Source organism: Rhipicephalus sanguineus, chromosome 4 (assembly GCF_013339695.2).
Source record: "Rhipicephalus sanguineus isolate Rsan-2018 chromosome 4, BIME_Rsan_1.4, whole genome shotgun sequence".
NCBI lineage: Eukaryota > Metazoa > Arthropoda > Arachnida > Ixodida > Ixodidae > Rhipicephalus > Rhipicephalus sanguineus.
In genome coordinates, this window is record NC_051179.1 from 16,925,835 (window position 1) to 16,940,508 (window position 14,674).

General features: G+C 49.6%; 1 protein-coding gene across 3 annotated transcripts in view; it reads left to right on the plus strand.

Moving 5' to 3' along the window:
* Positions 1-14,674, plus strand: part of LOC119389488 (homeobox protein cut) — a 632,893-nt gene that overhangs the window by 602,414 nt on the left and 15,805 nt on the right. For all 3 annotated transcript variants that reach the window (XM_037656780.2, XM_037656778.2, XM_037656779.2), the window contains 5 exons: positions 11,409-11,561; positions 12,070-12,144; positions 12,504-12,610; positions 13,078-13,241; positions 13,988-14,545. In XM_037656780.2, coding sequence (XP_037512708.1) covers positions 11,409-11,561; positions 12,070-12,144; positions 12,504-12,610; positions 13,078-13,241; positions 13,988-14,545 — 1,057 coding nt within the window. The remainder of the gene's footprint in view (positions 1-11,408; positions 11,562-12,069; positions 12,145-12,503; positions 12,611-13,077; positions 13,242-13,987; positions 14,546-14,674) is intronic.

A 14,674-nucleotide genomic window follows, 5' to 3' on the forward strand; every position in this document is an offset into this window, starting at 1 on the left:
GAGCTTGGGGCGCCTCCTCCCCTCTGAGAGACTGCCGTTGTATCTAGGATGTCCTGCTGTCTTGCTCTCGTTTTTAATGTTCAAACGAGATAAAAGAACACAGATTATCGATACGACTGGCCCAGTCGCCAAATCCTCGAACGTCTTTTGGCTATGGGTCTCAGCTTGCTCGTAAAGCTTTGAAAACTGCATCGGGGTTGAAACATTACCATCTTCGTATTGAGTGTGCACCTATTTTTCTTTATTTTTCTGTTTCCCTTTCGTTTCTTTTTTTTTATAAAAATAGTATGGCCACTCGCTTAGAGTTTACATATCCGGTTTAGCCTAAAAGCGTCTTAAGTTACTCCTGTACGTTTTGTACGTGTTTACTTTGATATGCAGCGATTACACGAAGAGAACTATCCCTTCTTCTGCAATAAATCGCCATGCTCAGTTCGTCTATCACTATCTTTGATTACGCCGCATCCGCTCCTAACATGCGTATTCTCTAATCAGGTCACACCATGGTTTATCATGCAGTGTGACGTTCCTTGGAGTACTCTGCTCTCCTTGCATGCTCGCTCAGACAACTTCTGGTTCGCTCACAAGCTTCCGGTTTTCTCCGATGGGTGGCAGACAGGCTAACGTTTATTCAGTTCCCGTTGCATTCTTGTAGTAGTACATTGAATGTCACTTTTCACGCCTACGTCCACGCGAAAAAGTGCAAAAGGAAAGGCGTTCCTTTTTGAGCCACTGAAGGTGTTTTACCGCCACATCGATGCTATACTATTCACTCGCAAGCTGTGACTTATTCTGCGGTTTTACGATGAGTCTTGGCAGGATCGCAACAGTTTAAAAACGTCCTAAAACCACGATATGACTTTAAGGGACTCCGTGGTTTAGGGCTTCGGATATTTCGACCACCTAGGGTTCCTTAACGTGCACCTAAATCTAAGTACACGGGCTTCTGGCATATCGCCTCCATCGAAATGCGGCCTCTGCGGCCGGGATTCGCTCCTGTGACCTTCGGGTCGGCGGTCGAGCACCATAAATGGGGCCATGTAAATGTTGCTCCGCGATAGGGTCACCAGAGCTCAGTGACGCTGCGCAACACCTGGCGACAGAACGGCTCCTGAGTTGAATGCATGCATGGGGTATATTCGGGAGAAAATATGCCGATTCGGGGTATTCAGTCGATGTTCCTACTGGGAGTTTTCTTGCGACACGACCTCAATGACCGGTGGGTACAAAACACGTAAAAGGACACGTACCCTATTCGCAACTTAAGGTCTATGGACTACTCGGCTATTCGGTCACCTGATTCCGATTCCGTGTGATCGCGTCACCGCGGCCGTAACGAGGCCTGAAACCGCTGGTCACTAATTAGCGCCCGTGACACGCACAGCCGCTCACTTCATTAGCGCGTCAGTGGCGGAATCACGGCTGCTTCGGTCGGGGAGGCAAATAAAAAACGTCGCGCTGAATATGGCGGCCGATGTGAAACAGAACGCGCCTGGCGTCACCTAATTACAGAGACGAAGGCCGATGTGCGTATACGTGTACACCTCGCCGCTCCTGATAGGGTTGAACACGGCGCACGCCGCGCAGTTGCGCCGCGCTTGTTCTTCCTATAATGTTGCAGTCAGCACGGCAGAAGTCGCAGCCGCATACGTGTCTGTATATCTTGTGGTTTAATGTTGCGCCCGCGGATTGGTTGCTGCTCGCGGCCTCTCCATGGCACTGCGACTTTTTCCTTTCTCACCCAAATCGCCTCTGTGGCTTCGTCAGCGAAAAGTAATAAATGTGAATGTGAAGGGTTATTGTGGTACTGCTCTTGTAAAAAAACTCACCACGCTGTCTAAGAGAAAAAAATCCTACCCTTCATTCCTCCATCATTCCTTCTTGGTTTTGTTATGCTTTCATGGCTATTTCTGAGTGCGGTGTTTAACATGAAGGCTGGGCTGTGTGAGTCACGGTCCTTCAGCGTGCGTCGTCTGTGTAGAGTATTTAGCGATATGGTAGAATTCGCATGGTTCTCCCCTTTCCGCTTGCACCGGAATCGCTGTGTTTTGAATAAAGGAGAGGAGCGGGATAAAAGCAACCGCACGTCACTCGTCAGCATAATCTGCGTGATAGGCGGCCGTTATGGCTTTCACTGTTACCACAGACACGTTCTTTCTTCAGCTTGATTTGTCATTTCGTGCGCGTGTATGATTAATGCGCAAACTCCCGTATTATCCAATATGATTCCCAAACCACTTTGACTCCGCCGCGCTCTTCTTAGCTCATGATGGCCGCAGCGCTTTAACAGTGCACGCAACTTGGCGAAACCAGGAAGAACGAAACAGTATAACTGTCACGTCCCACTATACGATGTCGCGATCGTCAACTCGTGCAGCGTTGGTTGGCGCGGCGCGCCCGTTTCGCGTTCTCGATGGCAGCTCCTTACCGATTTCCCGCGGCGCAATCTGCGCTACCGCCGTCAGCTTTCTTTTTTTTTTCCGAACGCTGATGGCCTTTATTTTGGCGCCTATTTATGTACTCTCCTCGGCGCGAAAGTCAGCGGCGGGCACGAGCCGTGACGTACGAGACGCACGCGCCTTCTTTTCTCTGCGCGTGTGACGCTGTCGTATTTGGGCCCCGCCAAATATTATTAAGCGCGACTCGCGACGTGTGCCTTTGGTCTGATATACGGCCCCTCCTGCCTTTCTTTAACCACTATCATCGTCTAGTCGGGTCTGCGAGTCTGTTTTGTCGTTCGTGAATTAGGAAGTGGCGTGTGTCGCGGCGCTGTGAACGCGTGACTTTTCTTTCTGGTCCTTCGGCACTGCGGCTCGGCGCGTTTAATGAATGCGTGTCTCTGTGTGTGTGGCAGCGCGCACGTTTTTGTTTCTCTCCTGCCCTGAAATTGATGGCATCACAGTTGCGCGTCGCTCGCGTGGCTTCCTGATACCGCCGTATTATTGTTATAACGGTAGACATCGTGAATGAGCTATAGAACTTGTGACTCGGATGAAGCGCCATTTCGCTCCTGTCTTCGCTCTCTAGAAATTGTTCACTAGTCGGGTTTACTTCTCGCAGTCAGCTTAATAGTATATCTTGCTAGTTTAATAGTATAGCTTTGTTGAGAGTCGGCCGCCTCACTATTTTTTATGTGTTTTTGCAACCCACAGCGTTATATTTAAGCTTGTACGCAACGTTCAGCCCGAGTTGACTTTTAAATTATTTGTACTGTTCGGAACAGCAAACGCCGCTCTAGTTTCAACGAATTGTTTTTCGTTTTTGTGAAGCATATTTTTCGTGTGTTTAACTACCGCATAAAACCTAATGTAAAAGCGACAACATAAACGGGGGTGGAGATGAGACAGAACAACCTCTTGCCTTGCTTGTTCCATATATGTCATTTTCTCTAAGCTCGAAATTGTTTCCAGCGATACGAATTCGCCGTGGTTTTTCATTGTTGTGGTTCGTGCCAAAAAACAATATACACCACAATCACAGGAACAAAGTAAGAAACTGACAACACGGCGGTCTCGTTGTCAGTTTCTTATGAAATGAGACGTCCGTGTTGGAAGTCTGCCTTAATGAAAACGAAAAAAAAAAGAGCTGGTTTTTCTTTTTGTTTTCATCTAATGAAAACTTAGCTTGTGCATACCAAATATTTCACTAATGTTAATACAGTCCCCGCGGCATTTTCCCCATCGTAGCAGTATTTCTTACGTCGGGGCTTCAATGCATTTCCTTGTCTGGGAAACTTATGAGTGATGCCAAGCTTGCATGTTTGGTTCTGGGATCCAAAGCTTATCGGGATATTCCAGAATCCCCTCTTCACTGCCATCCACGCAAACAAAACCGCGTACAGGAACAGCACTGGCAAACTTCAGCGCGCATCCTTCCTGAAATCGAATCGGTATAACCTGTCGCAATGTTTCTACACGACAGCGGTGTCGCTCCTTTATCCCCCCTTGCCGTATAGCTCCGGGTCCCAAAGTTTGCGTGCTTTCTTTTTCATCTCCTTCTAGGTTATCGGCAGTGTCTCCCCACTTTGTATTTTTCGTTATGCGTCGATGTCTTCGTCGTGGTGCCGAGTTCTCTCAAAGATGAGCGTGCGCGGCCGAGTCGTTCGCGTCATCAAATCCCTTTGCAGCGACTGTCAACAACGAAATGTCTTCTCGTCAACGTTACAAGTTGCGTTCGCGCAGATATCGAAATCAAACGAAATACGTATAAAACTCTGGCGTACGAAAAAAAGAAAAAAAAAGGGGGGGGGGAGAGAATACCAATGCAGCGCGTCGGCTTACCTGCAACACTTCCAAGCACACGGCGAAGCCCTCGTTAAGTCCTAACTTCACCGTCATTTTCATCCCTATCCGACCGTGGCGATATGCTTTCGTGAAAAAAAAAAAGTACTTAAGAAGCTTTATTCGACGCCAGTTTTACTACTGGTAGATCAGTTATTTTCACGCGACATTGATATTTGCGCCGACCGACATAAACTTGGCTTGTCTTTCGTCACCGGCGACGGGAAGTGAAATAAACAATTTGTTGTGCATATTGTTTGCGTCGCCACGTCTGGAAGTTTCCATGTTTAAAAAAATCCTTTTCGTCCGTTTTCTTTCTTCTGATTTTCGTGAATAGATTGCACATAGGTGGCAACGACACTGTAATGCTACTTCGCCGAAATCCAATCATATCGTGCGCGTCTTTCCTTACTGTAATAAACAGCCAGCTCAGACACGGGGCCTGACTCAGAGCCATTCGCTTTCGCTCGCTGTCGTATCTGAAGGCTCTGATACACTCCAGCGTAACGTCGACGCGCGCGTGCGCGCGTCACGGCGACGTTACGTCAGCAAAAAACAGCCCTCTATAGTCCGGCGTCGACTGACCGCCGACGCAGCCGACGGCTGCTGGCGCGCTCGGGCGTCGCTCAGCTCCGAATAGATCCTGCTGCATTTCGCGCCAGACGCGCCGGACTCGCATGTACGTACAGGAACCTGCTTCGCGGGCTGTTTTGTCGGTTCCCGACAGGTGGCGCGGCGCGTTCTTCGCTTTACTGCGCATGCGCTCCTCTAGATGCCATCGCACCGGCGCGTTGGAGCCGGCTCGACTGTAGCGGAGACCGATTTGCGCCTGGCGTAGCGTCGCCGGCTTCGCGTGACGAAACGCAACTTCCTCGCGGGCGCTCGCGTCGGACGTCGGAGTATAACAGAGCCTTGACTTCTTCGTTGCTTTTGGTTTCGTCATAACAGAACCCATCATAGACAAGAAAATCATTTTTTTTTTACCTATTACGCTTCTGTTTTTCCCCTTGGCCGTTTTTCTGTTAAGCTTTCGCGGCCTTACTGTTTTATTTCTCGTGGCAAACATGCGTCGTACTGCGGCACGCCGTTGGAAGAAAACACGCGACGGGAATATATGCAGTCTGCGGGAAAAGCGCGGTAACTTCGAATCCCTGGGCGAGTGGCGACGCCACCGACGGCACGCGGACAGCTAGATAAGGCGGGACTCGCTTTATAAGCAACAAAACGGCGTTCGAGACTGGCCGTTGTCGTGCGCTCGCTTCTTGCTTGCTTGCACCCGTGCCGTTTTTGCGTTGCCTCCCGAACGAATGGGCGAGGAGTCGTGAGCCTTATAGCATATGCGCTGCTGCCTTGGCTTCTGTCAAACGCTGTTCGTTTCTTTTGTTCGCTCGCGCACTGTTTCACAAATTGCCCCCCGTTCGTTTCTCGAGAGCGTGGCTGTATTATCGTTCGGGCCTCGTCACCCATGGCTGCTTTTCCCGCAAGCCTCTTCGTGCTGCTCTCCGATACCGAGCTAGCTTGGCAGAACATGCACGTTTAACCCCGCCACCTTTGTTTCTATGCTCCTGTACCAGCTCGTCATTTTGTGTTCTTTTTGTTCCGCTGTCGCGAGGCGCCCAGAAGGGGAGGGCATCTCGCTTTTGCGGATTTCTTACTTTCTTGCGCTCCCCTTTACGTTGCGCGTGCGTATAGTAACGTGTAGCTTCTTGCTTACAATGAGCGCGCATCTCGATGTTGCCATTGTGTAATAACCAAGCGGGAACGACGCGAGCGATTGTTTTATTCTTTTCTTTTGTTCGTCTCTCCTTCCTGCGGCGACATCAACACGTCCTGTTCATCGTCGAGCTGTAAAAGCGATGCGCTGGCAGCTTTCAGGGAGAAAAAAAAAAGTTGCACGACGTGCGCGCCTTTCTCCTTCCCCTTCTTCGCATCCCTCGAGGATTAACCGAGAATCAGCGAAGGAATTACAGTGAAAAAAAAAAACAAATCGGTAGAGAGACAGAAAGGGATATCGTGCAACGAAGGAGTGGGGCATCATACACCGGGCGTTAGTGAGTTTGGAAGCAACCTTTTTCTCCATCTTCTTGTCCCAGCAGCAAAACAGCGGAAGTAAACGACGCGCCGCCAGCGGGATGCGCTCGAAGTTCGAAACTTCTTTATTCGTCGACTGTGCGTCGCGAGCGCGCGAAGGCGCTGCTCTTGCAGGAATCGCTCGACCTCGCTATCTGACGTCGTGTGTCCCGCAAAAAACCAGCGGTTCCCTCACCGATCGGATACCTTTATTTGTTATTGTTTATATTACGCTGTTTTCTTGTAACGCTTAGCGAGCGATGATCAAGACGCTGCCTAGCTTATCGACGAGGCGGAGCCCCCTCCACCACCTTCCCGCCGTAGACTGCGTTGCTTGTTTTGCCTTGTGTCTTATTGTGTTTATGTCACTTTGGTTGTCTTGCTCCAAACAAAGGGACTCGCAGAACTGCTTATTTGTTATTTCGTTAACCTGCTTCCTGTATAAGTAAAGTGTTCGATGATAAAAGAAAGAGAGGCCACGAGCCGTGCCGGTATTTTTCCGGGCTGTGACATGATGCCAAAGACTTCCTCCTTGGTGCTTGGAGCTCATACTGCATCGCTGCAGCTTCGCAAAGTTTGCTCAATGCCCCCTTCGTATAGCATTGACACAAGCTGTAGTGGGCGGCTTCTGGTGGTTCCTACAATGAGCCGGCGCTTGGGTCGGCGACACCTGTCCGATAAAGTGCCGCCATGTTTCTTTTGTCACTACCCGGTGATCCGCGTGCTCAGATTTCTATCTACATTTTTTTTTATCCCGCTTCCTGTGCTCATGTTCCTGTGCTCAAAGGGCACGAATTATTTTTCTACACGAACAACTTAAAAGCTGTATATTTCCAACTTATCGCGTTGTGGCTTGATCAATACTGGTTGCTACAAGAGCATTATGAACGTCCGTGTATAGAGTTTGAAGCTTTGAATAACTGCCTGCCTCATTCTTCCTCTTTTGGAGAATCGCCACACTACGTCTATGCAATACCCGTAGGGGCACGCGTGTAGTCAGCTGCTGTTCTGATTTTGTTTCAACGTATACCTTTTGAGAGACATTCGTGCTGCCGTTATTCTCTAAGCCAGCTAATCGAATTGGCTGGTAAATCGATGATTGTCGCCTTTTAAGCTTCACTTTCGAAATTCCTGTTTGTATGTGTATCGCGGCCCCTTGTTCTTTTCCCTAGCGAGTGCTTGCGCAACAAATAGTTGCCGAAACTGTTTGTCTCTGCAGGCTATGATGTACTAGGCATTTTCTACACTTCTTTCCTTGACCTCTCTCCATAGCTTTCGTCTCAAAAAAGGCAAGCCGTAAATATGATCTGTCCTACGAGATTGCATCAGGCCTGCTGGTTATCACGCGCAAACTTCGGCAGAAACGAACAGACAGAGGAACGGCGTGGGCATCGCTGCCTCAATACTGGGGCGGACAAGCATCACGACGCCCGATACATGATACGCGCACTAAATGCACGCAATTGTTTTCGTGTTTAACTTGTAGTTGGGACATAGTTCTACCCCCTCGTTTACGACTTCTCCTCGCGCCCGAAAACTTGCGACGACCTAGTCTGTCTACGGCTTTACTATATCTAAGCCAGGCATCTGCGCCGTTCGCGTTTCGCGATTATTTTTCTTTACGTATACGTTCGTTTTGATCCTTCCGCCAGTCGAATTCGAATGTTTTTGGCGAGGGAAGCTGGACTATTTTCGACAATTGCCATCTGTGCGGCTTCAATTGTGCCGCAATAACGCGAGATTAGAAAGTTTTTTTCCGAGCATGCCGCTGGCCGAAGAAGTTGACCGCCACGAGAGAAAGAAATGTACATGAGCAAAGGCGTTTTTTTTGTCTCGCTGTCCCTCGCGCTTCCGCTGCTTCAATCAGCGCAAGTGACGCCCGGAAAACATCGTCGATCCTCCCAAGTCTCGAACGCTGTGCGGAGCAATAATAATAGCGTGAGCGACAAACGAGAGGCATGCCGCGCAAGACAAGAACTATGGCTTGAAGGGAAAAGTTTCTTTTTATGTTTCGTTTTTCGGAGTGAGAGTCACAGACGGGCTTACTCACTAAAGCACGTGAGAAGGAATTGTTAAAGCAAAAGACAACGGTCCTTTTCGGAAAATGTCCCGCCGAGGCATGGGCAAGACACATCTGCGAATTAAGGAAGCGAAAGTAAACGTGTATCGCGTCGTCGTAATTGTCGATTCGGACTGCGAGCGCGGCCTTCGCTTAGATGGACGCGATTAATCTGTGAGAGAGCCGCGTCCCCGCATGTGCATCGGCGCGAGTTCGAGGCTCTGCGAACGTCTTCCGCGTCACTTGGCTCTTCCACGCAAACTCTCATCTCCGAGATGGGCTTTAATTTGGAAACCGTTGTCTATTGGCAATGGTCCCTAACGGCGGCTTTCTTCATTCTTGCTTTTTTTTTTCTCTTCATATTTTTTTTTCTTTTGCCAGAAGGTCATCTAAAACGAAACTCAGACTTTCGTTTTATTATTTTTCCTGGTATCTTGGAAGTTCGCTGCGACATTGGGGTCTCCGCGCTTCTACCCTCGCGAAATTTTAGTGCATCCGTCAAAATATATTGTCACCTAGTCTCGTGATAAGTATACAGCATAAACCTGAAGACGGTCTGAGAGGCAACCGCTTTACTTGGCAAGCATGTGCCCTAATTCCTCGACGGTAACGTCGACACTCGCAGCTGTCGGCTGGCGGGGATAAATAATGCCGCGGCTGGATGATGCGAGCTCTTTATACAAAGCATAGGGCACGTGTGACGCTTCTTATCGAGACGTTGAGTAAAGGGATATAGAAATCGATAGCATCATTAATTCACTTCGTAACGCTCGGCGCATAGTTATTCACATGCAGCAAAAACGATCGGATGCCACAAAGGATTAAGACAGTGCGTCTGCACTGACCAACGTATGCAGACAACATGTGGCAATATCTTTGCAATTTACTGTCTATGCTGCACGAATAAACGCGACACTTTCCACGGCTTATCCGCCACGGTTGTCTAGTTGTTATGGGGTTCGACTGCTGACCCAAAGGTTGCGAGATCGAATCGCGATCGTGGCGACATGCATGTCACCAACGTTCGGGCGAAGAAATCTCGCTAAATACACGCGGTTTCGTGTTCGCTAAAGAAGCAAATGGCGCGTATATAGTTTGAACGCTTCGTGTCGGCACCAGCGCGTCCAATGTTATGAAGAATTCAGTCGGATGGAGGACGTCAGAGCATCGCGACGGAACGATTTCGCTCTTTTCGTCAGCTTCGTCCCGTCGCGCCGCGCAGCGACGATTTCGACAGCTGAACCAGCGCGTGTAAATATTAATGTCAGGTGCGAATAAGGCACAGTGCGGGAGCACAGGCGACGCGCTTTCTGAAGAATGCTTAACTCCCGCGCGTGCCTTTGTGTACCCCGCAGTATTAACGAATTCAGGGACGGGCAATTCTGACGCTCCCAACGGCCGTTCATCGGTAATATTTGTACACAAGCGCGCGTACTCGCGCTGGCGGACTAGTAATAATGCACGCCTCCCAACTTCGGAAGCATAAGCCCACTGTCTTAGCGCGCGCTGAAGTCGGTACATGCGTGGCAGGACGGCACCTGAACTCCCGAAGGAAAGAACGTGGGAAAGGGGGAGATAAACAAAGTGATAATAAGAGGCACGCTGAGCGCGAGGCACGTTCGACCCGCCTCCGGCCACAGCTCCAAATGACTCGGACTTCACAAGTAACGTAAGAGGGGGGTACCTGCAGCATTAACGCGTGCAGTTAGCGCACGTTGCACGCGACAGCCGAAAAGCAGCGAATTCCGGCAGTGCGCGCGGCCTCTTCGCCCAAAAGAGGTTCTTGAATTTTTCATTCCCACTCGCGTCTGCTCGAATTACGCGCCCGCTGTCAAATGGCCTCGCGCCGCGCGGTTTCGTGCCGCGTTTGGGCGCTACCGACCAGCGCCGCCACCGCGGGACAGTTGCGCGCGTCGCGCTGTAGATGAGGTGCGGGAATTAAGACGGACGCCCGGAGGGTTAACTCGAGTGGGGGGGTTTTCGTTGTTGGGCCCGCGAACCCTTTGATTGCACAGCGCAAGAAAACGGGCGCGCCAAGCAACCCTCGAAATCCACGATAGAAACTCGCGCGTCCTCGTTTCTTGCAGAAAACGAAGAAAACCGCTCGGCAACAACTGTACACGGGTGTAAGCGCGCCTCACGTAGAACGGAGAGTGGCACTTCGTTTTCGCCTGGTCCCGGGGCTTATCGTGGCTTAAGCATTCCACGCTGCTGCCACCAGGTTAGACGTGTCCTCTCGCGTAAAAGGAGAGGGCAACGTTTCGCTCGGCGTCGGGGCCCTTGCTTTTGAAAGTTTTCCGCGCTTGCATGGGAGTGCGAGCTCGCAATAGAAGGCGCGCGAAACTTTCTCGCGAGTTGAGTTTTAAGTGTTAACGCTGGAATGACTGTTGTTCAACTAGCGGATGCAGCGAAAGGTGTAGCCGAAACGAGGACGGTAAACGGAGGCTGAACAATGCGAAACGCGAATTCGCCTGAACAAGAGGAGCCAAAGTTGCAGGGCCTGCCTAATTTGCGCGCATTATGCACGTTCCGTAACTGACGATGCCGTTGGCCGTAAATAAAGCGTCCATTTGTTCTACGCGCACCTAAGTGCCGCCGTAAGGAGAACAGGAACAAAACATGCGAGTGTTTTAATATACGGGGAAATTGCGGTAGATTTCGTTTTCCGTAAAGTATGGTTCAACCATACTTTATGTATGTTCGTGCATGCGTTTGTGTGAGCCCCCTGGCCACGCCAGTTTTCGGAGTGATGAAAGTGACACCGGACCGCCGCCGCAGCAGAGCGCGGCGACAGCTTCGACGCAGGGCCTTCGAAGCTTCCGTATTTTTTTATTCCAGCGCAGCACGTGCGCTACATATCGGCTGCCCTTGCGCGCGAAGCGATGAGTTCTTTTCGTGTAACCATGCACCCCTTTTGTCTTATCAATGAAATTAGTGCGTCCTTATTCGTTCGCATCCAGAGTGCGACCTCAATGACGTCCCTCTCTTTGTATTCGCAGCGCGCCGTGGCGGCCGAGCAGGATTCGGTGCTGTTGCGAGACCAGCTGTCTGACATGGACTCCTCGTCGCCGCCTCCGCCGTCCTCGACGCGGGACACCGCGTCGCCCTCGCGGGCAGCGCTCGAGCTGCAGCTCGCCTCCAAGGACAAGGAGGTTCGTGCTTCACTACGCGTAGCTGCTCTCTCGTCCGTTGAAGCGGGATGCCTCAACCGCGAAAAGCCCTGCAATGCACTTATACAACTGACAATCATCGCAAATATATTTCTGTGATCTTACTTGTTGGGACAATTCGTCGATTCTTGTAAGAGGATAATGTTAACGTGACAGCATCAAATAGCCTTACACTTTGCTTCTAGTGATATCAGTTGTTGCGTCCCTCTTTTCTGAGCGCATTTAACGCAGCAACTTGACCGCATTCTAACGCAGAAACTGTAATTTTTAAGCCCTATTGCCGAACGTATGAGCCCTCGAGGAAAGTTCTGCGCGATATTGCTTGGTGTATCTCGATTAGCTTTCTCCGTACCTTCATGCAAAACTTAAAAAAAAAAAGTCTGGCAGTCTAGCGTTTATCTGTGAATTTGTATTTGCTTACTAGTTCTTGCGTATTGTTTCCTACTTACTTTTAACTTCCTTTCTTTATTTTTTTACTTATTTTGCACAGATATCTCAACTAGTCGAAGATATTAGGAAGCTGCAGTCGGCAGTGGATTCTCTAAAAGAGACAAGTGCCTCACAGGTGGGTATTGATTGATTGATTGATTGATTGATTGATTGATTGATTGATTGATTGATTGATTGATTGATTGATTGATTGATTGATTGATTGATTGATTGATTGATTGATTCTAAACACAGCTGCCAACGTTGGAAGTATAAAATAAGCATAGTGTAGTGTATCATGGCGCATCTAAGTTGCAGTACTCAGTAAGTTTTGCTAGCGTAAGTCATGAACTTAGACTAAACATTACCTCCTGAGACGTTGCTGTTTGTATGACGTCCTCTATTCGTTCGGAGGTGGGCACGGTTTAAATATTATATTGCATGACATTCTTACTGTTTCAGGTTGTTTACTATTCTTTTTTTCTTTTTCTGCAGATTGCTCAACTCGAAGGAATGCTCGCAGAAAAGTCTAGAATCATCCAAGAGCTCGAAGACAGGCTGGATCGACAAAAAGATTACGAGGACATCAAGAACGAATTGAGGTAAGCCGCATGTGCTGAAAGACATAAGACAACGGAGGGCTACTCTTGAAGAAGCAAACGTAACCTTGCAAATAAAGCGCACGGCATCACATTGCGTAGAGCATGGGCCGAGATTCCCTTCTGTGAAGCTTTCGGTATGACTTCTTGTTGCGGATTAACCAACCAAGTTGCACCAGTTTTGTAGATTAACGATAATTGATAACTTACAAGTTTCTATTTTGATTACTTTTTTGTTCTAGTGACACGTTGCTAGGGATATTGGAGAAAACTTGTTCTAGCGCTCCTAAAGTTATTCGAAAGTATATGTAATTAATTTGTTTGGTCCAAAAGTTCGCACTACGGCCCAAACCTGTAGTTGCGTAACGCTGTTTCTGTACGCGCGCGGTTTTTTAACGTGAGTACTAGTGCAGTAACACTCTACACATCCACGTGCGACAAACTCAAATGGATGACGATGTTGGACGCAGAAACCTCAAGATGCTGGAGGACAGCGACAACCCCAGTGACGACCAAGATGAGAAGCCCACTTTAGTGTCGCCCAGCAACAACAACAACAACAATTGTGTCGATCTCGTGTTGTACGGCAAGAACCGGACGAGACTTTCGCCGCCTCTAGCAAAAGACGACGCAGGTGAGTAGCTAACGCCCTGAGTAGCTTCGAGGTACACCTCTGTCTCTCCCGTGTCTGTGCGAATTAGGGTCAGGAAGCACACACACACTTCTACATTATAGTAAAGCAAAACGACTTATAAATAATCAAATTGAAGAGCTACGCAACTTGGCACACTGTTATTATACGTCAGTCACTTTGGCCCCATCTTATGTGGACATTGATGAAGGTAAACCTGTGCATCAGCTAGACTGATTTCTTCGTCACTTTTACGTCCTATGAGAGACTGTTCGTCATTTTGTTTGAATTATTCATAACGTTACACAATAACGTTAGGTGCAGTAGAAAAACGGTCGTAGTTCATCTCGATGAATGTGTGTGCGTGTGTGTCAGCACAAAAGGGGAGTTGAAGGACAGATGAAAATCTCTGGGAGGCGCCGTTCTACCCAGCGCTGTTACAGTGGTGATGATAATTTATTAACGTATGAGAGAAAGACACACAGCAAAGTGCGAATGTTTATTTTCACTGAGCTGGGACTTATTGAGCGGAATCATTGATCGATATTTCGATTGTTTGATCGATCGACCCCGCACTCGCTGAACGATCAATCAATCGAAAAATTGATCTGTGCTGTCTCCTCTTGATTGATCGCGTTATTGATTCTCTTCAGTCGACTGATTGACTTGTGGATCGATTCATCGATCTATCGGGTGCCTTTCGAACAACTGTCGAACCAATCAATCAGTGCTGTCTCCCGGCGGCGCAGGTTCCCCTCGCAGTCGACTGCAAAACGTCGAAGCGTTCGGTTCGCTTCTCGGCGAGGAGATCGTCTCGTCCTTCTCGCGGATGCTGAAGAGCGAGCAGCCGCAGCAGCCGATCGTCTCGAGCCCGCCGGCGACTCCAAAGTCCGTGGACGCCGACGCCATGTCCACGGGAACCGACACTTCGACGGGCAGCGGCCGCGGCGGGGCGGACGAGGCGGCCGGAGCGACGCCGCCGACACCGGACCCGGTGATTGGAGCGTCTCTCGAGCGCCTGCAGGAGTGCCTGCGCCAGAACATGGAGCGGCACGCGTGCGAGGCGCTCAACACGCAGAATGTGGCACGCGCGGTGCGCGAGTTGCTGAGCGCACACAACGTGGGCCAGCGTCTGTTCGCGCGCTTCGTGCTCGGCCTGTCGCAGGGCACAGTGAGCGAGCTGCTCTCCAAGCCCAAGCCCTGGGACAAGCTTACCGAGAAGGGCCGCGACTCGTACCGCAAGATGCACGCATGGGCCTCGGACGACTTCTGTGTCTTCATGCTCAAGTCACTCGTTCCTAAGAAAGGTGAGCCACGCTCTGCACACGTGCTTGATTATCGACATCGCCGGCTAAATCCGTGAATGCTGGAATAGTGTTCACTACTTGACACGTTCTGCGACTGTTTCATCAGTTGGCGTAGTTTGTTAGTCCAAA